Below are 23,452 nucleotides of genomic sequence, written 5' to 3' on the forward strand. Positions count from 1 at the left end.
CCAGCTGGGTGTCTCTCTATCAGTGGTTCTGCGTAACCACTTGCACAGGACTTCACTCGTCTGTGCATTTCCTGCAGTGGCCTTGCAATGCAAGTGTGGATAACTTTAAAACACTTTTTTGTCATCTGAGCGAGATACTTGTGTCTGCCGCTCCCAGGATCTGTTGTGGAACCATCCATGATGGAGGGATTGGCATTTTACTGAGGGTGTTGTAGGAGTCTTTTTAAAAAAAAGTTAGTCTGGAAAGTCCAAAGTTAATAGTAAACTTCTTTAAAAGTGGCTTTGCAGAGTTAAGGTTGCCCAAAGAACCTTAACTCTGCCCTGTGTCCTCCCAGCCTTTGCACCCCTTCCATCTTATGTATATGATAATGACCTCTTGCTAGAGGCTTTAAGGGCGTGATCTAGCACAGCTTGGGCTCACATTTAAAACATTTAAAAACATTGACCTATGTTACTGCATTTGGGATCCAGCCTTTCAGAGGTTCTGGGTCCCAGATGCGGTGGCTGTATGTCTGGGCTCAGTCTCATGGGGTGATCTTGCTGGGAAAGCCCAGGTGCCTGTGGGGTATTGTCCATTGGGTGTTGTGACGGGGTAATGCCAGATGGCTATAGAAAAGTAGTGGGAGATCGATTTGTTTAGCCTGGAGCTAATATATCTCTGGTACCAGGTTAAGTGAAATGGAAGCTGCTCCAGGTCAATTAAGACACCTGGGGCCAATTAAGAACTTTTCAGAAGGCAGGGAGAATGCTAGGTTGATTGGGACACCTGAAGCCAATCAGGGGCTGGCTGAAACTAGTTAAAAGCCTCCCAGTCAGTCAGGTGGGTGTGCATGTCAGGAGCTGGGGGAGGAAGTTGCGCTGTTGGAGAGGCTGAGTAGTACACACCATATCGGGCACAAGGAAGGAGGCCCTGAGGTAAGGGTGAAGTGGAGCTTGAGGAAGTGAGGGCTGCTGTGGGGGAAGTAGCCCAGGGAATTGTACAAATCATGTTTCTAAAAGGTCAGCTACCATAGCTGATACTATTAGGGTCCCTGGGCTGGAGCCCGGAGTAGAGGGTGGGCCTGGGCTCACCCCCCACCTTTGCCCCCTGATTAATCACTGAGACTGGGAGACAACAGAGACTGTGCAAGGAAGGATAACTTCTCCTCACCTCCCTTGCTGGCTTATGATGAAAATGGCTCAGTAGACTGTGACCCTTGTCTCTAGAGAAAGAAGGGTTACGTGGAGGGTCACAGTGAGCCTCTGAGGCTAGCGAAATCGCCAGGAAACGCAGGACCCACGGAGGCAAGGACAGAGCTTTGTCACCGTGTCTATTGAAGAGACCTAAGAGGAAGGGGGAGGGGATGTGTGCTCACCTCAGACTGATTCATAGGCTTATCTCCTTTTAGGGTGTCCTGTACTGTTCTTTTTGGGGAGTGGGCATGCTGCCCTGCTTCCTTAAAAGCACTTAATTCATTTTTTAAAAGATAACTGGAAAAAAAATCCACATGTTGCTTACAAACCGGTCCCTTTCCGTTGATTACACTGTAGCGCATTAATCCATTTCACTGATCTACGCCAGTTATGGCCTGTTTACTTTGTGCGTTTCTCTTCGTTGAAGCATAAGAAAATAAGAATGGCCATGCAGTATCTTGACTTGCACCTGGCATTAGCCATTGGTGGTTCAGAGGGAATGAACAGATCAGGGCAATTATCAAATGATCCATCCCCTCTCATCCAGTCCCTGCATCTGGCAGTCAGAGGTTTAGGGACACCCAGAGCATGGGGCTAACAGCCATTGGTGGACCGATCCTCCAAGAACTTATCTAATTCTTTTTTTGAACCCAGTTATTCTTTTGCCCTTCACAACATCCTCTGGCAACGAGCTCCACAGGTTGATGGTGTGTTGAGTGAAGTGCTTCCTTTAAATAAAAAAAACAAAAAAAACCAAACAGGAGTACTTGTGGCACCTTAAAGACTAACAAATTTATTAGAGCATAAGCTTTCGTGAGCTACAGCTCACTTCAACCTGTGCTTCCTTTTGTTTGTTTTCAACCTGCTGCGTATTAATTTAATTGGGTGACCCCTGGTTCTTGTGTTATGTGGAGGGGGTAAATAACACTTCCTTATTTACTTTCTCTACACCATTCATTATTTTATAGACCTCTGTCATATCCCTCTTAGTCGTCTCTTTTTCAAGCTGAACAGTGCCAGTCTTTTTAATCTCTGCTAAGATGGAAGCTGTTCCATACCCCTAATCATTTGTGTTGCCCTTTTCTGTATCTTTTCCAATTCGAGTATCTGTGTTTTTGAGATGGGGTGACCAGAACTGCATGCAGTATTCATGGTGAGGGTGTGCCATGGATTTATAGAGTGGCATTATGATCATAGAATATCAGGGTTGGAAGGGACCTCAGGAGGTCATTTAGTCCAACCCCCTGCTCAAAGCAGGACCAATCCCCAACTAAATCATCCCAGCCAAGGCTTTGTCAAGCCTGACCTTAAAAATATCTAAGGAAGGAGATTCCACCACCTCCCTAGGTAACGCATTCCAGTGTTTCACTACCCTCCTAGTGAAAAAGTTTTTCCTAATATCCGACCTAGACCTCCCCCACTGCAACTTGAGACCATTACTTCTTGTTCTGTTGTCAGCTACCACTGAGAACAGTCTAGAGCCATCCTCTTTGGAACCCCCTTTCAGGTAGTTGAAAGCAGCTATCAAAATCCCCCCTCATTCTTCTCTTCTGCAGACTAAACAATCCCAGTTCCCTCAGCCTCTCCTCATAAGTCATGTGTTCCAGTACCCTAATCATTTTTGTTGCCCTCTGCTGGACTCTTTCCAATTTTTCCACATCCTCCTAGTAGTGTGGGGCCCAAAACTGGACAGAGTACTCCAGATGAGGCCTTACCAATGTCGAATAGAGGGGAACGATCACGTCCCTTGATCTGCTGGCAATGCCCCTACATATACATCCCAAAATGCCATTGGCCTTCTTGGCAACAAGGGCACACTGTTGACTCATATCCAGCTTCTCGTCCACTGTAACCCCTAGGTCCTTTTCTGGAGAACTGCTGCCTAGCCATTCGGTCCCTAGTCTGTAGCGGTGCATGGGATTTTCTCCCTATTATCTATTCCTTTCCTAATGGTTCCTAACATTGTTAGCTTTTTTTTTTTGGACTGCCGCTGCACACTGAGTGAATGTTTTCAGAACCGTCCACGGTGACTCCAAGATCTTTCTTGAGTGGTAACAGTTAATTTAGACCCTATCCGTTTGTATGGATAGTTGGGTTTATGTTTGCCAATATGCACTATTTGGCATTTATCAACATTGAATTTCATCTTCCATTTTGTTTTCCAGTCACCCAGTTTTGTGAGATCCCTTTTTAACTCTTTGTAGTCTGCTTTGGACTTAATTGTCTTGAAAAGCAATGAAAACCAGTTTCATGTTCAGGTTCTTGGTGCTGATTGGGTTTCAGACACTGCAGGGGAGGGAGTTGTTTTAAGAAAGCTGTTTTCACTGGGATCTGTGTTTATTTTTTTAATTATGGAAACCATTTTCTGTTGGTCTGGAGGAGCCGTTGTGGATTATTTACATTTGGGGCCAATTTTAAGTTGTCCTCTTCAAATTCATTGAAAATCCATATGCCTGTGCCTGCCTTTATACACTGCTATGCTGGTTTCTTTCATGCAACCAGTGGGGTGAGGAAAGAGGAAGTGTAACTTTTTAGTATACCTAGAGGCACTGCCTGAGATCAGGGCTGTCTTGCTCTGTACTGTCTGTATGCATAATGAGAGACAGTCGCTGCCCCAGAGAGCTGATGATCTAAACAGACAAGGGGTGGGATGGGAAACTGGCACAGAGGGTCCCTCAGGGGGTCTGTGGCAGAGCTGGGAATTGTGCCCTTGTCCCCAGGCCACTGACTTAGCCTCAAGACCCCCATTTCTCTCCTCATGCTTGCAGCATGTGTGATAAAAGGTCAGAGGAAGGCTGGTGTGACGTGCAGAAGCAGGTGTCAAAATAGCACTTTCCAAACTCATTTTGGAAGGGAGAGGGGCAGGTGGGAAAATTATTTAAGGGGTTCAGAGAAATACACACCCTAGCTTTTACCAGTGATATTGTTACAAACAGGGACGGTTTAAATGCTCTTGTGCCTAGTTATGCCTCTGTGGTGTAGACCTACCCCAGCATAACCTTCCTCCGGCTGTAGACGTTTCCTCCAAGTGTCTTGCTTCTGTGCAGCACAAGCAACGTCTTGCATCAGCCAGTGCCACAAACCAAAATATTTTTGTTTTTCAGCAGCTCTCATCTCCACGATTTTTTTCTAAAAACCACATTCACTCATGCAGATTCTGTGGCGCTTCCTGACATGTCACTAGCAGACGTGTGGTTCCCTCTATGGTTGCCTGTGGACGGTTATAATAAAGTTCTCTCTTTGTGAAACATGCAGAGGAGGGGAGGGAAAATAGCAAACCACCAGAACCATTTTCCAGGGTGATTCTAACTCCCTTCCAGCAGACAGCTCAAGGAGGGGTTCCCACATTGTGGATGCAGTTTCTGGGGAGAGAGACCCCAGGAGGCCTGACTCCCAGCCCTCCCACTCTTCTTTAGACTACAAACTCCATAGGGCAGGGCTCTGTCTTTAAGCACCGAGCACGCTCTGGGGGGCTAGATCAACAGTTAATAATCAAACCCTTCCCTATGCTCCCACCCCTCTCTAGCTGTTTTGTTGGAGGCACAGAACTAATCCTGATTGGCTGGGTTATGGTACAATTTACCTGCCCTTTCCGGACCTGCATGCGGATTACGTGATTCAGTCCCAGGATCAGAAGTGTAAGCACAGTGCCGTGTAACTCTGTGCACCAGCATAGCACCTGGCTGAGGGTGGTGCTGTATATTGGTGTATTATAACACCCTATCGAGGGGGCTGATACAGACTGGGCAATTGACAAACTCAGCCAGCGGGGGGCAGTGATGGTACATCTCCCACTTGCATCCCTATCCATCCACACTAACTTGTTCTCATTTAGAACAGTTACATTCCCTCCAGCACCCCTACCCCACCAGCAGGGCATTTGCCTGCACGTGCTGGATGCTGCACTGATCCTGAGTTCTGGTCCCGTCATCCCCGTCGGGTGTCCGTCAAGATATGTCATACACTCTCCTCCCTCTGCAGTCTTGTGTAAGCAGGGGGCAAATCCCCTTGCATTGGCCACCTCAGGTCTCCCCCTCCCCAGAAGGACATAATTGTATCGTTTTGGCCCAGGGGTCTCAAACTCAATTTACCTTAGGGCCAGTTCCAGTCCTTAAATCCTCCCAGTGGGCCAATAATGTCACTGAAGATGGTCTTCAGAAAAGAGAACGTTTATATTGTATTTTTTATTTCGAATTTCTTAGAAACAATAAAACTGTCATGCAACTTCTCATACAATTCTTCGCCTGCCAGAGAGTTTTTTGTTGTTTGCCAGACACCTGGCAACGCTTCAGTTCTGTCAGTTTGTGGATGTTTGGCCTCTGTGACTGAGCAGTTGAAACCTTCAGGATTGCAGCAAGATGTGCGTCAGATAGTTGCGTTCGGCATTTTGACTTGTTTATATTCATTGTGGGGGGCAGCCATGCTGCCTCCGTGGCTGACTCTGCCCGGCAACTAGTGATGGTATCTCTGTCCCTCTCCCCCAGCCAGTGGGAGCAGTGGGGGGCGGCGCCTGCAGCAGACATTGCCAGCAGCATGTGTGCATGCATCTCTCCTCTGTGGGCCGCAGTGGGGAGGTTCTTGGGTCGCTGATGGCCCGTGGGCCGGGACTTTGTCAAAACCAGGGGTCTCAATCAGCTGGTTGTACTGACTCGAGGCAGCTAGGGCGGCAGCAGCTGAACTGCAAGATGTGACCTGAAGTCAGTGTATGCAGGTTGAGGATAGTGATCCCCATCACATGAGCTGTTGTCTCCAAGTGCTCGTGGGGTCGCTGAAGGGTTGAGTGCCCCACAGGCTTAGTGCTGAGCTGGGATGAGCTGCAAGAGACTTTTCATGGCATTTGTTCAAGCCTGGAAAGTCTGAGTGGAGTTTGTATTTGAACATCGTAAGTCACATACTGGGGCCTCTCCTTTCAGCTGAGATCTCAAAGCTGCAGCAGCCTTTGGCTTGGGCAGTAGCGGGATGGAAAATTGCCTGGGGAAAACCAGGCAGTGGTGTCGTTCGGGCTGAGCCGGTACTGCCCAAATGCCCCAGTCCAGCAGAGGAGAGGTTAGCAGAAGGGTCCTGTTTACCATGAGCCTTTGCGAAAGAGGGAGGATGTTAGGCCTCTATCTTCAGAGGTGTTTCGGCACCTAACTCATTGATTTCTTTGCCTTTGAAGGTCTAGGCTGTAGTCCCTATCATCCAGCAAAAGTCCAGGGTTGGTGATTTTGTCCATGTCTACATTCTCTTTGCAGTGTCAAGTGGATCCTTCACTTTCTGTCCTCAATTATCACATAGCTGTTAAAAATCTGCTGCATTCCACACTAGAGATGGCTGCGTTTCAGGGGTGGGTGGAGTGATCCAGCATGCTGGAGACAGTAGTTTGCATTGGTTCTAAGCAGGTTCAAGGGGGCTTTGTTCACTACAGGTAACCCCTGGGACTGGGAGAACTAAAACAGAATGAGGTGAGAGGCCAAGACCTGTTGTGTGAGAGCATGGTGTAGATGGCTGGGTTCACTGATCCTTGGGATGGTCTGTTTTCTGTGGGCCTGTCACGCAGCAACGGGTGAGAGAAAAGCTCCTTTGAATGGGACTGTAACCCCCCATAAATGGCAGTGAGCCTTGAGGACCAGGGCAGTTCCTGCCACTACCACTTAACTCACCCTTCAGTGTCAAGGTGATGCCCCCATTTTACATGTCCAGCAGTTATGGTGGTCCTGACAGAACAAGAAGCAATGATCTCAAGTTGCAGTGGGGGAGGTCTAGGTTGGATATTAAGAAACACTATTTATTTCACTAGGAGGGTGGTGAAGCACTGGAATGGGTTACCTAGGGAGGTGGTGGAATCTCCATCCTTAGAGGTTTTCAAGGCCCTGCTTGACAAAGCCCTGGCTGGGATGATTTAGTTGGTGTTGGTCCTGCTTTGAGCAGGGGGTTGGACTAGATGACCTCGTGACGTCTCTTCCAACCCTAATATTCTATGATTGTATGAATGATACCATGGAGCACTCAAGAACTCTGTTACATTACAGAACATTTTGTAGCTGCTGCAAGCCTCAGTGTTGGCTCAGCCAGAGTCAATCCCAGGATGGGGTGGGATGCCAGCCCCCGCCTTGCCCCTGATAGCACTTAAGGATTCCCACAGTCCAACCCAGGGCAGTGGTGCAGGAATAATTTGTATAGTGAGGGTGCTGAGAGCCATTGAACCAAACTGTAAACCCTGTATATTATGGAAGCCACTTCAATTCAGAGGGTGCGGCTACACCCCTAGTTCCAGCACCTGAACCAGGGAGTAAGGGGAGAGAAACTTCTGCCACTGGCTCCCCTTTTACTTTCTACTTCTCTGCCCCCCCCCCCCCCCCCCCCCCCTTGTGGCGTCTGCAAAATGCTGAGGTTATGCTGAATGAAAGAGAAGCTCCCTGGGCGTGTTAATCCTCCCTGTGTTCCTCTGTTTACTGGACTGTTTCCATGTACTGTGTATCGGAGACAGCAGCCACTGTAAAGGAGCTTAGAGCTGGGGAGTGAGGGGGGAGAGTTTGAAGAGATCAAACATTTCAGGATTGCACAAAGGCTCCTCCTATCCAGCCCACGTGTTCACTGGGCCAGGGGCTCTCACCTTATGCAGAACCACTGAGTTTCTCCTAAGAGTTGTGGGGCAAGTGCTAGCTCATGAGAGAATTCATGCACACTGAGGGGCCCTTCCAAATGCTGATACCCATAATCCTTTGCCTTGCTTTAGTACCTTCTATCCATGCATTGGTCATTACAGAGTGCTCGCGCTCTCTCTCTCTCTCGGAGCACTGCTCAAGCATTTGGCCCCTTGACAGGTTTTTTTTCCCAGCTGTAAAATTGGTGTTGGTGAAAATTGTGTTGGTGAAAGTTAAGATTAGACCCCATGAGTCCTGGCTCCCATTCTGTAGCTGGTGCACACATCTTCCTGTACTGTCTCATGTCATCTGTCTAGAATAGATAACTGATACTTATCTAGCCCTCACCATAATATCTGAGCAGTTCAGCATCACTCTCCACATTCCTGTAAGGAGAAGGGGAAGTATTATTCTCACTTTACAGATGGACAACTGAGGCATAGCATTGGTGGTGTATCCTGCCCAAGATTGTGCAGGGAGTCTGTGGCTGAGCTGGGAATTGAGCCCAGATATCCTGAGGCCCAGCGCTCTGTCCATTAAACCATCCTTCCTACTATTACTGTGGTGGAGGTGGAGTGGTTTGAAATGCAGCATTGCTCTGTCATGGGGCAGGGTTCTGCTCCTCAAAAGGCCAGCCAACACCTCATGGAAAATTATACCCGGTAGGAGCAATTGTGCTCATATCTCCCCTGCATTCCTCTCCTCGTCATTCTACTGGGAACACAGTTTCACAGCAGCTGTCACAAGGAGAGGGTTATTACTGCTTCTGGTGGGCACCAAGAGCTGTGTCTGAGTAATTAAGTCACAACGAGTCAGAAATGAGACCTGTGCACGTAACATCGGATACCCACGCTGCTTAGCTGTGCCTGAATCTCATGGCTTTCTGTTCAGTTGTCTGCCTCTTAAAGGCAAACTGAAACAATTAGCTCCAATACATTCAGAGAGCTAAATGTTTGTTCTGGAAGGAGATGGGTGAAATGGGAGTTTAGATCTTTTTGGAAACAGACCCCACTGAATTCTCTGCCTAAGCAGGCTCGGGGTGATACCATATGAATCCTTTAACACATTTCTAAGGTGTATGCCTGCTTGGCACTGGCTGTGGTCATATAAACCCTGTATTATGGTGCAGCTTCCTTTAAAAGCCTCTGGGTGTTGGCCGTGTGCTGCATCTTTGATATTCCGGCCACTTAGTGAGGTGCTAAATGTGAGGCACCCAGCTTTGGCTGAATTTTCCTTGAGTAAATAAGCCTCCTTGTAATGTATATTCTGAAGGACGGTTCCCCTTCCTTGCTCCAGTTCATGGCTCTGTGAACAGCAGCCGCCTCTTGCTCAGCTGTGCGCATCAAGCACCGTGCTGAGGAGAACCTTTTCGGACTGGCTCACAAATCCATGCCTTCTGCCAGAGAGGTTGTGCAGAGCAGGAAGGGTGATAGGCTTGTGCAAAAAGCGTGTTTTGGCTTTTAAAGTCAGAGATGCTTTAGGCTGTAATAATAATCCCTAGGTTTTCCTTTCCCTAGACTGCAGGTGCGTGACATGCACACTCCAGTGGTCCTGCTGAGCTGGATGATAATGATTCACACTTCCTGCTCGTGCAGAAAATAAATACAGCTTTAACGTGACTCTAATTCTCTCCCAACACACAGATTTTAGGTAATCTCACTGCTTCGGTTTCCACTGTGGCCCTTCCTCCTTTAAACAGGTGGAGAGGGACAAGGCATTTTCCCCTACCTCCTACCCTGGTCACCTGCCAGCCAAGCACCAGGAGGTACTGTGCTCTCAGCCTGGAGGTCCCTTCTGCTGTTTCTGTTGTTCGTTGCAAAGGAACGCAGGCCAACTTCTTCAAAAGTTCCAGCCTGTGAGCTCTAATGGCAATAGGGGGACAGAGTTAGAAAGAAAATGCTGTCAGGGAATATTGCATCTTGTGTTCGCTGTCTCGGACCATCTCCCTAGCAGCAAGTGGGCGCTCTCGCAGTGTGTGGACACAATACTGTATACATATGCATATCCAGTAAAAGGCACTATAAAAATAAAAAGTACCAGCATTGCTAGAGTCGCTGGCTTTCGAAGGGGAGAGGTTCCTATTTCGGTATGGGGTTGATGAGTCTGTTTCTGGCACTCCATGTAGAATCTTCGTGACTTACCTAAAATAAGGCACAATTTTTTAACAGTGAGCGTAACTAACCGTTAGACCAATTGGCTGTGGGGCATTCTCCATCACTTGCGGTCTGGATTTAAAGACTGGCTATCTTGTAAGAGAGATGCTCTAGCTCAGGCAGAAGGTATGGACTTGGTGCAGAGATTATAGGGGGTGGATCTCTGGCTTGCAACATGCATGAGGTCAGACTAGATGATCCCTTGAGGCCTTGGAATCTGAATGTTGCCCATGCCCACTAGCTGAAAAAGGGGTTGTTTATGCTAGTGGCTTTTTAACTAGAATGAACCAGTTTGCCTGGTAACTTGAGTTACCTCTCTCACATTTGTACCTGCTCATCTGGTGTGTGGGAGCCCAGAACAAGTGATTGTGGAGTGGCCTGGGTGACTTGTGTTAATTAGCAATCAGTCAACCGGATTTTTAAAAAACTCTTTGATGCCCCCAGAGGGGAGGAGGCTAGAGGCAGCCCTGGCTTCTCATGGCTGACATCTGCAGGCACTGAGTTCAGCTCTGTGGGATAGGAGGCGAAGGGGACCTGGACTTCCAGCCCAATGCCAGGGAGGCCGTGACTAGCAAGAAGCAACTATAAACTGAGGACACTGGCCATGATTTTCCAAAGTGACGGGCGATTTTGGGAGCCTACTGGAGACACCTTAAATGTGTCTTCCAAAATATGCTGAGTGCCCTCTAATCAGTCCCCTTTCAGGCTTTTCTTGCTGGACACCTAAAATCCCATCATCAACCTCGGCCTGGACCAGTCCACACAAGAGATCCACTTCCTGGACACTACGGCGCTAATAAGCGATGGTCACATAAACACCACCTTACACCGGAAACCTACTGACCACTATACTTACCTACATGCCTCCAGCTTCCATCCACACCACACCACATGATCCGTTGTCTACCGCCAAGCTCCACGATACAACCACATTTGCTCCAACCCCTCAGACAGAGACGAAACACCTACAAGATCTCTCTCAAGCGTTCTGACAACTACAATACCCACTTGCTGAAGTGAAGAAACAGATTGACAGAGCCAGAAGAGTATCCAGAAGTTACCTACTACAGGACAGGCCCAACAAAGAAAACAACAGAACGCCACTAGCTGTCACCTTCAGCCCCCAACTAAAACCTCTCCAGCACATCATCAAGGACCTACAACCTATCCTGAAGGACGACCCATCACTCTCACAGATCTTGGGAGACAGGCCAGTCCTTGCTTACAGACAACCCCCCAACCTGAAGCAAATACTCACCAGCAACCACACACCACACAACAAAAACACTAACCCAGGAACCTGTCCTTGCAACAAAGCCAGTTGCCAGCTGTGTCCACATATCTATTCAGGGGACACCATCATAGGGCCTAATCACATCCGCCACACTATCAGAGGCTCCTTCACCTGCACATCTACCAATGTGATATACGACATCATGTGCCAGCAATGCCCCTCTGCCATGTACATTGGCCAGACCGGATGGTCTCTATGTAAAAGAATAAATGGACACAAATCAGACGTCAAGAATTATAACATTCAAAAACCAGTCGGAGAACACTTCAGTCTCTCTGGTCACTCGATTACAGACCTAAAAGTCACAATTCTTCAACAAAAAACCTTCAAAAACAGACTCCAATGAGAGACTGCTGAATTGGAAGTAATTTGCAAACTGGACACCATTAAATTAGGCTTGAATAAAGACTGGGAGTGGATGTATCCTTGCACAAAGTAAAACTATTTCCCCATGTTTATTTCCCCCCCCTACTGTTCCTCACACGTTCTTGTCAACTGCTGGAAATGGCCCACCTTGATTATCACTACAAAAGGTTGTTGTTTTTTTTTTCTCTCCTGCTGGTAATAGTTCACCTTACCTGATCACTCTCGTTACAGTGTGTATGGTAACACCCATTGTTTCATGTTCTCTGTGTATATAAATCTCCCCACTGTATTTTCCACTGCGTGCATCCGATGAGGAAAGCTTGTGCTCGGATAAATTTGTGAGTCTCTAAGGTGCCACAAGTCCTCCTGTTTTTGCTAAAATCACTAGTCACTTGAGAAACCCTTGGCTGCGGCTAGTCATGTGTGAATATTGCTACTCCCTGTTGCCGTAGGCAGCGCAAGGGTCAGCGCTGCTGTGTGTTCCCATCTGTCCCTTCTCTCGCTCAATAAAGACTTTGTTTAATGACAACTCCCCTCTTGCTCTGATGGTTGCTAGCCAGGAGACGCCTGCTGCGTGTCTGCCCTGAGGAGGTCAAGGTCACGTACGGGTCTGTCATCCATGCTTCATGCGTGCCACAGATGGGGAGCATGGGGCATGGGTTGGGCTGAGATAGAGGGCACCCAGCATTCTGTGCCCAGCTGTTACAGATAATTGAGTGATGTAAATAACAGTGCACCCTGAGAAGGAGATCTCTGGACAACAGGGATTGCTTCCTCCTTACAACCTTTAGGGCACCAGACACCCCAGCTGAGGTGGGAAGGAGGTAGGCCATGGCCTGGGACCACGCAGAGCTGTGGGGAGGATGCTCCACCGCGGGAAGGAATCTAGCAGCAGGTGAGGAGTTCTGCCTCCTTCAGGGGCAGTGTGACTCTGAACTGTCCCAAGCCAGAGCAGGGTGAGAACTCCTTTTGAGCAGCCTGGAAACTGGCAGAGCCTGCTAGGCTGGTCACACATGAGCATTATGCCGCACTACAGTTGTTATAAACCAGATCGGTGCCAAGGCTTGGGAGTGATGTGTGTGAACATCCCTGACCCCCATTCGGGAAAAACAGGAAATTTCGCCATCAGAACCGTAGCAAATCTAGAACTTGGACTGAGAATCTGCCGCCCTTCAAATAAATGAATTTCCAAGCCCTGTTGATGGAGAAGGTTCCACCAGCAGCCCCAGCTGTGCAGCATCCCCTTCCCCAGCTGTAGGCCGGCAGGCAAGTTTCCCATATCTTAGCTTTCCATCTCGGAGTACATCACAAGCCATCGCTGATTCACCCTTCCTTCTCCCTCTGCGGGATGAAAACATTATTACTTGAGATCTATGGATGAAAAGAGCTGTTTGAGATTGAAGAATTGTTATCCCCATTGTATGGATGGGGAAACGGTGGCAAGAAGCAGGAAAAGTGACTTGCCTGAGGTGACACAAATGGGTCAGGCTGGAATGGAGCCCAGGAATCCTGTGCTCTAGCCACTTGGTTGCTCGCGTTGGAATTGTAACTAAATCCATTTTGTGCATTATCTACTGTTGGGCACCGTCTCGGGGCTCTGTAAGGGCCCTGTATTGATGTGGGGAGACTAGGGTCATGCCCTTACTGCTCCCTGAGATTTGCAATCCAATCCAGCTCAGTCCTAGAGGCAGCAGCAGAAGGAGAACTGCTCCCTCCCTAGGGTGTTGTTCCTTTGAGGCATGGGAGAGGGAGGCTGTGGCTCAGTGAAGGTTGTTTGCTGTCAGATGTTACAAACCAGGAAAAGACCCCAGTGCGATGGGACTAGACAGACCCCTGGGGGCAGCGCTGGCCATCCTTAGTGTAACATCAAGCAAAAACTAATCCTCTGGTGTAACTGGAGCCTTGAGGTAAATAAAGGGACTCTGGTGTTCAAAGGAGCTCCCTTATGCTCTCTGAGGTCTCAGGGATCTGCCTCGCAGGGGCTGCATGTAAACTTGTGAGACCCACTGCTCAGTGTATTACATGTCCCCAGTACACAGAGGGTACGGGTCTGTTACAGCACCAGCTATGGAGTCCAGCTTTGTAGCTGCAGGTGCAGAGACTCCTGCGTTAAGTTCTGGAGGTGCCCGGTTCCATCCCCAATGGCTTGGCCATGAGGGAGGCTGTTGTGCTTGGGCTTTCTAAATGGAGCAGTCTCTTGGGGAACCTTGCCCTGGGGCTATCTAAGGGCGGACATCCCAACTGCTGCTTGTTTTGTGCTGACTGCCGCAGGCAGCGAGCCGGAGTTCTGCAGAGCCTAGCAGTCCCTTTGTTCCCATGCCCCTCGGAGTATCCTGGGGTGGGAATGAAGCCAGGGGATAGCCCCATGGGGCTTCAAGCTCGTATGTGGGTGCACCTGCAGCGTGGGTCTGTGCAGGCTGTCTCCCCAGAGGAGCTCAGTTACTGTGACAGGTAGCCATTCTGCTCCCACTGGGCCCCAGGGCTCCAGAGAAGCGATGGTTCATTAGTAGTAGTAATGTGGTAATTACAGCAGTGCCTGAGGGCCGTGTTGTGCCAGGTGCTGTACAAACACAGAGCAGCAGATGTGCTTGAAGGAAGATGCCCTGCTCTGTTCTCATCTTGGGCTGCTGTTTGCGGTGTCCTGGCTTTGGGGCTTGTGTCCCATTTTGAGACGGAGATGTGAGGTCAGGCCAAGGCTCATCTGCTATTGTACAAGACCCTCTGCTGCTGGAGGAGCAGGAAACCCCCCTCCCTCCCTGCTGCAGATGTTTGCAGTCGCGCATCGCTCGTTCCCGGTGAGCTAACGGCCATGCCCAGACTTTCAGCTGCGCAGGGCACCTTGATAACTTGCTGGGGACTCCGCCAACTTCCATGAAATGCAATAGATTGAAAGTACCTTCACGTACTTGTTGGAGAGATGTGGCCTGGAAAGACTACAGGTCCCAGCATGCACTGCTTCCATCCTGAGAGAACATTGGACATGGGGCCCTCTCAGTTCCCAGCACCTTCTTCTGGTCACTCGAACAACGTGTAGCTTCCAAACAGCAAGTGAATCTGAGTGTGCTGCCTTGGGGATAAAGAACTGCAGCATGCCCTGTCACTAACTGTACAGAGACAGTTCCTTGTTACAGGCCGAGGGAACAAAGATCTCCCCGTTCACTTGCTCTGCCAACCACCTGACCCGCTGGGGTTGCTTTTAAAAATAAGAGCTTGCTAGAGAATTTGGCTTGTTCCCAGCCTCCTGTGTTTGACACATGGGGGTTGTTTGTAAGTTTTGCTCACTCCCAATGTTATTTCTCTCATCTCTTTCTGCAGGAAAGAATCTCTACACGAATGAATACGTAGCTATAAAATTGGTAAGTTTCTTTTCCTTCCCTCTCACTGTGCTGTCCAGGTTAGCTAGTGTTTCAGAGCCTGGCCTTTGACTAATCGGTTAAAACAGCTCTAGCTAAGCCAGTTGTTACATAGAGGCTATGTAAGATGCGTTAAGTGGTGGCTGAGAACCTAGTGCATGCAAAGCAATTAATGCAGTTACCAAGCCGTCAGGTTTGGGCGTGAGAAGCATGTGGCTCTGAGTCGGGATCAGCTTGATCATGGCAACTCCAGAACTTTCCTAGTGTCTGTCCACTATACACTAGCCATCTCTACAATTGGTACCAACAGGGAGTCTCAGCAGAGAGACCAAGAGTGAAAGGTCAGGATGAGACACACCCAGAGAGCTTCAGTATCCTCTCCTAGGTTCCCATCGGCACCTTTCACCAGCACTGCATTTCTTGCCATGCCACCTGGGACAAGGCCACCTCCTGCTCAGCCTCCCCTTGCATTGGCCTAGCAGCAGAGGGAGCAGGCAGCCTGTTGCTGTCTCCCTTCCTGCCGTCCCCTCCCATCACAAGGTGTCTAACAAACTCACCTGTGGAAGCTGCATTTCTCTGCTTGGAGCAGCAGTCCACTGTTGGGGCTGGTGCCAGCCTGTATCTGGAGTGCAGGTCAGGAAGGGTGGGGGGAATGGGCCCAAGTCCACATACCCCAGAACTGGTATCGTGGGGTAGATGGGCCGAGAAGGGTAGAGAAACATGGCATGGCAGAGCCTTCCACTCAGCAGCAGTAACTCAAGTGTCCCTTTGTAGCTCAGGTTTGTGAGTGAGTGGGAGACTGGGGCGGGGGATGAAAACCCCACCTGTTTGTGGAGCTCATGGAACTGCTCCTGTGTGAGGCGCTCCAGCCTCTGAGCCGGTGCAGTCCTAGCTGCACAGACATTGCCCCTCACTGCATTCTAATCTGAGCCTTCCCCCTTGTCCGGTGTAACTGGCTGTGCTCTCTCTGCGTGGCACTTCCAGGGTTCCCCGGAGGGATGGCTAAAGCATGGGGCATTGACCTAACTCTCCTCCCAGGGCAACTGCTGGTGAAACTCCTCAAAGCACCAGCCGACCCCGAGGGTTTTAGGAACTCTCACCCCATGTGCCTGAGCTGTCCGGTGGCAAATCCCCATGTGCCCAGCCCCCACTTTGGGGAGTGCATTGCAATAAAACCGTTTGGGCATCGAACACACTGACTTCGAGCAGCCACGTGGACTTGCCACTCAGCTCAGGGCTTTGGGAAGGAAGCGACCGTACGGCACAGTTTGCCACAGACCAGTCACATGCCCAGCGTGAGCCAGATGTATCCCAGAGAGGCCTTAAATGAAAGGCTGGACAGAATACAGCATCCCTGAGGTTCCTGGTGCTAAAAGAGATTCTGTCGGAAGGAGGGTTCCAGGGGCAAGTTTCCTGCTTAGTTACTCTGCTTCTTGGCCCATGGTGCCAGAAGTGAGTGGGATTGCCAAGGTACAGATTCTCCAGCCTTTCCCCTCCCTCCCTGCCCCAAAGGTGACTGAGCAGAAACAAAGTCAGAGGAGAGAGATCATCATCTCCGGTCTGAAGTCTCCATTATACCACAGCCCCTTTGCACCACCCTGGCTTTCGCGTAACTGAGGCCTTCTGCTTTGTGGTGATGCCGGTCCCTCATTGGGATGATTTCCTGCCATGTCCGTTCTCTCTCTCACACAGGGACCTACGTTCTCTCCCCTGTGTCGTTCTTTGGTTTCGTTTCATTTCCTGTAAATTAAGAAAATTGCCCAATGGATCAGATGTCCACCCCGAGGGTTGGTCTCCATTTCATGCCAACTTCCCATAGACCAGACCCCTTCTCTGCTCTGTAATGAACGTTTGGGTGAGCTGTAAAATGTGCTCCAGCCATTTGCCTTGCCTGAAGTCGGGGCGTCTGAAGCAAGCAGCCCTTCCTGAGACCCTGCATGGCCCCCTCATTTGCTCATCTCCTCTCTCTTTCTCTCACTTCCCTCAAGGAACCGATAAAATCACGAGCCCCACAGCTGCATCTGGAATATCGGTTTTACAAACAGCTCGGAAATGCAGGTAAGGAGCAGCTGTGTGTGCTAAGCGCTGGGGAGGGGCCCAGCTGGCCTGGAAGGACAGGAGTGGGTGTGTGTGCGCGCAGCTCTCATTGTAACCATGACGCTGCAGCTTTGCCCTCCATCCCCAGCCTAAGCTGCTGAGGCCCATCTGCTCGGCTGACAGAAGCAGGTTTTCCATACGCTTCTCATCTTTGATCCCCTTTGTTTTCATTTCTGTGCTAGTGTCGGGGATGCTGCTGAGCTGCCTCGGGTCATCTGGGACCCTCCTTCCCCTGCACCCCCCCTCCCAAAGAGCAGGGTGTCCTGCTCCCCAGGTGATGGGGCTGGGTGGGGGGTGTCACCCCTCCAAGCTGGGACTGACCCTGGGACTCCTGATGCAGGGGAAGGTGGGAAAGTGTGTCTCAGCCAGGAGGAGAATGGTGGCCATTGAGTGCCAGCAGCCTCTGTTCCTGGTCCATGGGTGGAGTCCTGTGGGGTTCAGATCCTGCTAACGCCCTTTCGCCATGTCCCAGCTCCTTCCGGCCAGCGCCAGAGGGCTGGATGGTGTTTGGATTGTCAGACGGGTCACTGGGAAGGGTCATCTCCTTCCCCCAAAACAAACCTCAGGAACCCGGTGTGCATCAGATGTGCTTCCATCTCCCTGCAACACAGGATCCAGAAACTGAACTTGTCATCCGTCCCCCCACCCCACCCCTCGCGTCCCCAAGTCCTCCAGCACTGGAGTAGAAGGGATTGGCTGTGGGTCGGGAGTGAGGGGCATCGCAGAGCTGGGGGGGGGGGGGGGAAGAGCTCAGGGCTGGAATAGCAGGGGCTGTGGGTCAGAAGTCAGGGCGTTGTCATTACGCACAGGGTGCATTGCTCAGTGCCTGGCTGCTGTCTTTCTGGTTCCACCTTGTCAGGCTGTTTTTCACAGAAACAAACTTCCCCCCGACACCTTGGAGCAGAGGGCCAAGTCCTGTTAACCCGCTTGTAAAAATGGCATGAGGGCCCCTAGTGAGTGCCAGGGGTGCCAACATCCATCCTGGCCCAGGTCTCACCCCCAGCTGAGACCAGCCTCTTCCCCTCCTCCCTGAACAGGGCAGCTTGTGCCTCTCCGGCAGGGTGAGAGCATGGGGAGAACCCAACCCCGCTCAGGAATAATGCAGCAGAGTAGTTCTGGGGGTGCAAGGGAGGGGCAAACTCCTCCTTGCCAACGATTCCCAATTAATGTCCTCCCCGGGGAGGGGGGGAAGCGTTTGTTGCCTCAGTAACCCCCGGCATTGGCTACTATTCCAGTACTAGCCGCATCTCCCTGGTACCGAGGTTACCCAGCAGCGTCCATGCCCTGGATTCCTCCAGCCCCCTGCGTCTGGCCTTAGATGCCACCTGGCCGGGGTGTGGCTGCTGGGAGGGAAGGGGTTTTCCCGTCTCTGCTGCAGCTCGGCGCTGACTCCTCCACACTCGCTCTTGCAGAAGGAATTCCTCAGGTGTATTACTTTGGGCCCTGTGGGAAGTACAACGCCATGGTGTTGGAGCTGCTGGGACCCAGCCTGGAAGACCTGTTTGACCTGTGCGATCGGACCTTCACGCTCAAAACCGTCCTGATGATAGCGATCCAGTTGGTAAGCATGGTGCCCGCGATGCAGCTGGGAAGCATGGCACGCCCTGCCGTCCAATCCCCAGTGACCAGTTTGCCCCCAGAGGAGATGCCTCAGGGGCCCAGCCAGAATGTACTGTGGGGGGCTTAGGCGGGGGGGAGGAAGAAAGAGGCAAAAACACCCAGTGTGTAACGTTCTTATTGGGGGTGCAGTCAGGGTTTGGCAGGCGGGTTCCGGGCAGGAGATCAGCAGGCTGCATGTTCCGCACCAAACTGAACAGCCCTGGAGGGAGGGGAGTGACTGGGGGGATCCAAGAGCAGGAGAGAATCCTTAGGAGACAGGTGGGCTGACTGGAAACTCCTGCTGGGGAGCCCCATCTCAGGAAGTCTTCCCTCACAGGATGCCTGTGTTGAATTGGAGACAGTGTAGCCTAGTGGGTAGAGCACTGCACCGTGACTCGGGAGGCCTGGGTTTTATTCCTGGCTCCACCGCTGGCCTGTTGGGCGACCGTGGGCAAGTCATATTTCTCCGTGCCTCAGTTTCCAGGGATAGTGGCACTTTATTTCTCTGGGAACTGGAGGTAGGTTCATGTTGCTCAAAAATCCCAGGTGTTTGCAGGAGTCTGCGGCAAATCCAGGCTCAGAACCCATGTGTCTGACAGACCCGGTCCAGCCTGCCCTTTGTGGGGAGCTACCGTCCACGGAGACTACACCTCCCAGCCTGCACTGCTCCATGGGGGCAGCCTCCAGCTCAGGATGGAGCATGGCATGGGGACCAGAGTCCTGGCAGGCTGCAGCTGGTTCTGGTTTAGGCGCAGTAGGTGCAGCATGTGGCCTTCTGGTGACCTGCCGGCTTGGCCCTGGGTTCGCTGGAGGTGTTTCCTGGGGTCTGTGAGGCTCCACCCCTAAAAACAATACCTTGTTTGGGCTTTAAAATGTAATAAGGCCAAGCTCTTATGCAGCACCTTTCATGGTTAGGTCCCAAAGCGCTTCAGGGTGTGCGGGTTTGTCCTCCTGGCCCTGGCAGGGCTGTTAAGTGGAGAACTGAGGCACACAGACGCTCGTCCAAGGTCTCTTGGGAAGGCTATGGAAAAGCAGGGAATTGGATCCCGGGCCCCACAGGCTTAGCTAGTGCCCTGACCGTCCTTCCTCTCCCGGAGCTGGCTGGGTGGGTGGGGATCCAACGGGCCTGATTCTGAGAGCCAAGCAGAGTGGCTGCTGGCTTTAGCAGAGTTACCTCGGCTTGAGATGGGGCGAGAACAGAACGGGGCCCAGCAGGTCCGGAGTGAAAGGCCAGGCATTGTCCATGCCGGCAGAGCAAGCCCGCCCATGACTTCCCGCTGACGCCAGTCCCTCCCCCCACAGATCACGCGAATGGAGTACGTTCACACCAAAAGCCTGATCTACAGAGATGTCAAGCCAGAGAACTTCCTGGTGGGGCGGCCGGGCAGCAAGCGTCAGCACACCATCCACATCATTGACTTTGGCCTGGCCAAGGAGTACATTGACCCCGAGACCAAAAAACACATCCCCTACCGAGAGCACAAGAGCCTGACGGGGACGGCGCGATACATGAGCATCAACACGCACCTCGGGAAAGGTACCGTGCCCGGCTATCGCTGGCACTGCCCAAGGGAGAGTGAGACTGGGGGTGGATGATTCAGTGGCTCCCGCACTGCTCCAGCCCTGTGTTTTCCTGGCTCTGTGCCGAGGGGCAGCTGGAGGGGAGGCAGGTCTGTGGGGGAACCTGTCCTGCTCCATCGGGGTCTTGCCTTTGCTGGTGTCTGCCCCAGGAATGTTCCTGTCCCCCCGTATTGCTCTGGATAAAGGGCACCTGCGAGAGAGATGACTGCAGCTAGGGGGGCATTTGCTTCTGACAGCGAGGTGTCATGGGCCGGGGTAGCTAGGTCTGCAGCCGAGTGAGCTTCGAGCACGATGCTAGGGAGCACTAGCGCCCGAGCACCAGTGAGCTCACGCCGCTGGTTGCTGGGCCCTGCCGCCGCTCAGATCTGCGCTACCCTGGGCAGGACAGGGGGTGCCTCTGTGCAAGTCCACGTGGCGTCACAGCCTCTCCAGGACCAGGGCAGGAGAGTCCATGAGACGCTCAGCCTGCTGTCGCTCACTTCATTCACCCCAGTGAAACCCAGCTGCTAATGCCAGGCACCCAAGTCTGGCTGCCTCTAGCGCCTGTCTCCTGGTCCTGGTGGAGCGAGCGAGCTCCCCAGAGCCTGGTCTCATTCTGTACCAGCCCTGGGCCGCCCTGGGAGCCCAGATGCAGCAATACTAAGAGTTACGTGGCCATCGAAAGCCCCTTTGTTCAGCTTTTGCTTTGTTGACCAGCTCAGCAAGTCTGGGCCTCGCTCACTCTCGTGAGCTGCCCTGGGCTCCTTCTTGCACTGAAGGAGCTGCCACAGGGCGCGACGGGGTGGTGGTGCTGGGGGCAGGGCGCGGCGCGGGGCAGCTCTGCCCTCTGAGGAATCTGCCCATGGCATTTACTGTTTCTCTCTTCTGCCCAGAGCAAAGCCGTAGGGATGACCTGGAAGCGCTAGGGCACATGTTCATGTACTTCCTGCGGGGCAGCCTCCCTTGGCAAGGGCTCAAGGTAAGTGCCATCTGGCTGCCGTCCTTGCTGGGTGCTGAGCGAGCACAAGGCCCTACGTGTGTCTCTCACATGGCTGGCAGGGGGGCGCGGATCCCACCCTGAGTTCGCAAGGGTGGATGGAGTAAAGTTAACAGGGGCCTGACAGCATCAACACACATTCGTGTGGGTGCTCTGGTTTGAGCCCAGGTGCCTGGCTGGCTGGCTGGGCGCTGTAGTGTGGATTTAAATCGGGAAAATGTGAGTAATTGTCAATTTCAGCTACCCTCAGAAATGGGCCCAGACCAAAAAAAGCTCTTGATAGAACTGTCCAGAGAGGGGCCATCTAACCTCTCCCCCCGGTGGGCTGCCCTCACAGAGAGCAGGGCCCCGATCCTGCCAACACTTACGCATGCCAGTCGGTTTCTCACATGGGTGTTTGCAGGATTGGAACCCGAAGGTTTCCCAAACTCAGTCCATCCGTCAGTCACCAAGCAGTGTAGTGCTGAGTTCACTCATCGGGTAACAGCCCCAGCTCCCGGGCTCCTTAAATCTGCAATAAGTAACCATTCGTATTTTAAATTTCCTTCTGTGTGGAAATTCCTGCTGGAGGTGCGGGGGGCTTGTGGCTCATGGGAGACTTGGCGGGGGAGGCTCAGAAGTGCTTGGTGTTGGCCAGCCTCCCGAAGAAGTCCAAGCCCTTAGGGCCGCTGCTCTCCCAGGGGTGAGACGGAGGCTGAGATGCGGTGGCCGAGGGGTGGGGATTTCCAGGTCTGTTTCCTTCACTGTCGCTGTTTCTCTGTGGCCTTGGAGCAGCCACTTGCTCTGTCTGTCCCCACGTTCCCCGGGTGCCAGGTGGCTGCTGAGGTATTGTCTTGCCCACAGTGGGGAGCTGAGGCTGTGCCGGAGAGGAGGCTGTATTGCAGCGCAGATTGTTATGTGCATTGTGTTAGCATTTCTCCGACGAATCCCGCTCTGGCCACTGTCGGACCCCGCGGTGCTGGGCCTCAGGCTGGTGACTTACCAACCCGCCTGGTGGCTGGCCCTTCGGCCTGTTGGGCTACCAGGCGGGTTTGGTTTCCAAAGAGGCCCTGGTAACAAGCCAGTTGCCGCTATTCCCCTCCTCACTCTCATACGCTGTGTCCCTGGCTGTGCCCAGCGAGGTCTGCATGGCTGTGTCTCTGGGAGCTCGATCCTGTCAGTCCCTGATTGCCGCCAGCCAGGCTCTCCCGCCTCATGCCATATGACAGTCAGGGGAGTGGAATATGCACCCCCTCTCTGGCTGGTATCCCTGCTGCTCTGGGCATGACTGTCCTGCTGCCCAGTCTCCCCGCCTCTCCTGAAACCTGCGATGGCTCAGCGGGGTAGCCGGATGGTGGGGGTGGGAAGCCCAGTCAGCTCCTAAACCCTGGCTTAGGGCTTTGGCCAGTGTGCTCCTGCCAGGCCATCCGGGCGGGCGTGATGCTTGTCCACGGTGCCCTGCCGAGCTCTCGCCCATGCTCCCCGTTCTAGGCTGACACGCTGAAGGAGCGGTATCAGAAGATCGGAGATACCAAAAGAGCTACCCCCGTCGAAGTTCTGTGTGAAAACTTCCCAGGTAAGAGCACTGCTCAAGTTGGGAGAGCAGTGAGGGGCCAGCGGTCGTGCCCGCATTAAATAGACCTGACAGCCAGAAGCTGGGAGGGGAAACTGAGGCACGGATGGGGGACAGGACTTGCCCAGGGACACCCAGCAGGTCAGTGGCAGAGCTGGGATTAGCACCCAGGTCTCCTGAGTCCCAGTCTGGTGTACTGTATACTAAGCTACACTGCCACCTATGGGTTACTGCACAGCTCGGTCCCCTGCAACACCATTCACTGCAGCCTCGCCCCCTCCTGCCCCACCTCCGAAAGCTGGGCTTGCTGGACTTCTCCCCCAGCCTTTGTCTGCTGCCACAGTGGGGTGGGGGGACGGAGTGGGGTAGGATCTCTCCCTGTGGCTGTTCCCTACAGCCGTCTCAGGGCTGCGTTTGTGCAATTCGGTCCGACACCCTCAGCCTCTGTGGGTATTTCCCTGCTGCCTCGTTCCTCCCCTGCGCCGGGTGCTCCCTCCGCACAGCCCGCGGGCCACCCTGAGTCCGCTGGGCCTCCCCTGCGCCGGGTCCTCCCTCCGCACGGCCCGCGGGCCACCCTGAGTCCGCTGGGCCTCCCCTGCGCCGGGTCCTCCCTCCGCACGGCCCGCGGGCCACCCTGAGTCCGCTGGGCCTCCCCTGCGCCGGGTCCTCCCTCCGCACGGCC

General features: G+C 52.4%; 1 protein-coding gene across 6 annotated transcripts in view; it reads left to right on the forward strand.

Annotated features, from left to right (window-relative positions):
• The window catches only part of CSNK1G2 (casein kinase 1 gamma 2), a 91,335-nt gene that overhangs the window by 57,407 nt on the left and 10,476 nt on the right, over positions 1-23,452 (forward strand). For 5 of the 6 annotated variants that reach the window (XM_043535774.1, XM_037885441.2, XM_037885442.2 and 2 more), the window contains 6 exons: positions 14,928-14,968; positions 16,954-17,023; positions 18,475-18,623; positions 19,964-20,198; positions 21,115-21,200; positions 22,689-22,773. In XM_043535774.1, the coding sequence (XP_043391709.1) occupies positions 14,928-14,968; positions 16,954-17,023; positions 18,475-18,623; positions 19,964-20,198; positions 21,115-21,200; positions 22,689-22,773 (666 nt within the window). Of the gene's footprint in view, positions 1-14,927; positions 14,969-16,953; positions 17,024-17,244; positions 17,409-18,474; positions 18,624-19,963; positions 20,199-21,114; positions 21,201-22,688; positions 22,774-23,452 lie in introns of those variants that run through there. The other variant, XM_043535775.1, reaches the window with a different exon arrangement.

The sequence above is a fragment of the Chelonia mydas genome, chromosome 25 (genome assembly GCF_015237465.2).
Source record: "Chelonia mydas isolate rCheMyd1 chromosome 25, rCheMyd1.pri.v2, whole genome shotgun sequence".
In the NCBI taxonomy this organism is placed as follows: Eukaryota; Metazoa; Chordata; order Testudines; family Cheloniidae; genus Chelonia; species Chelonia mydas.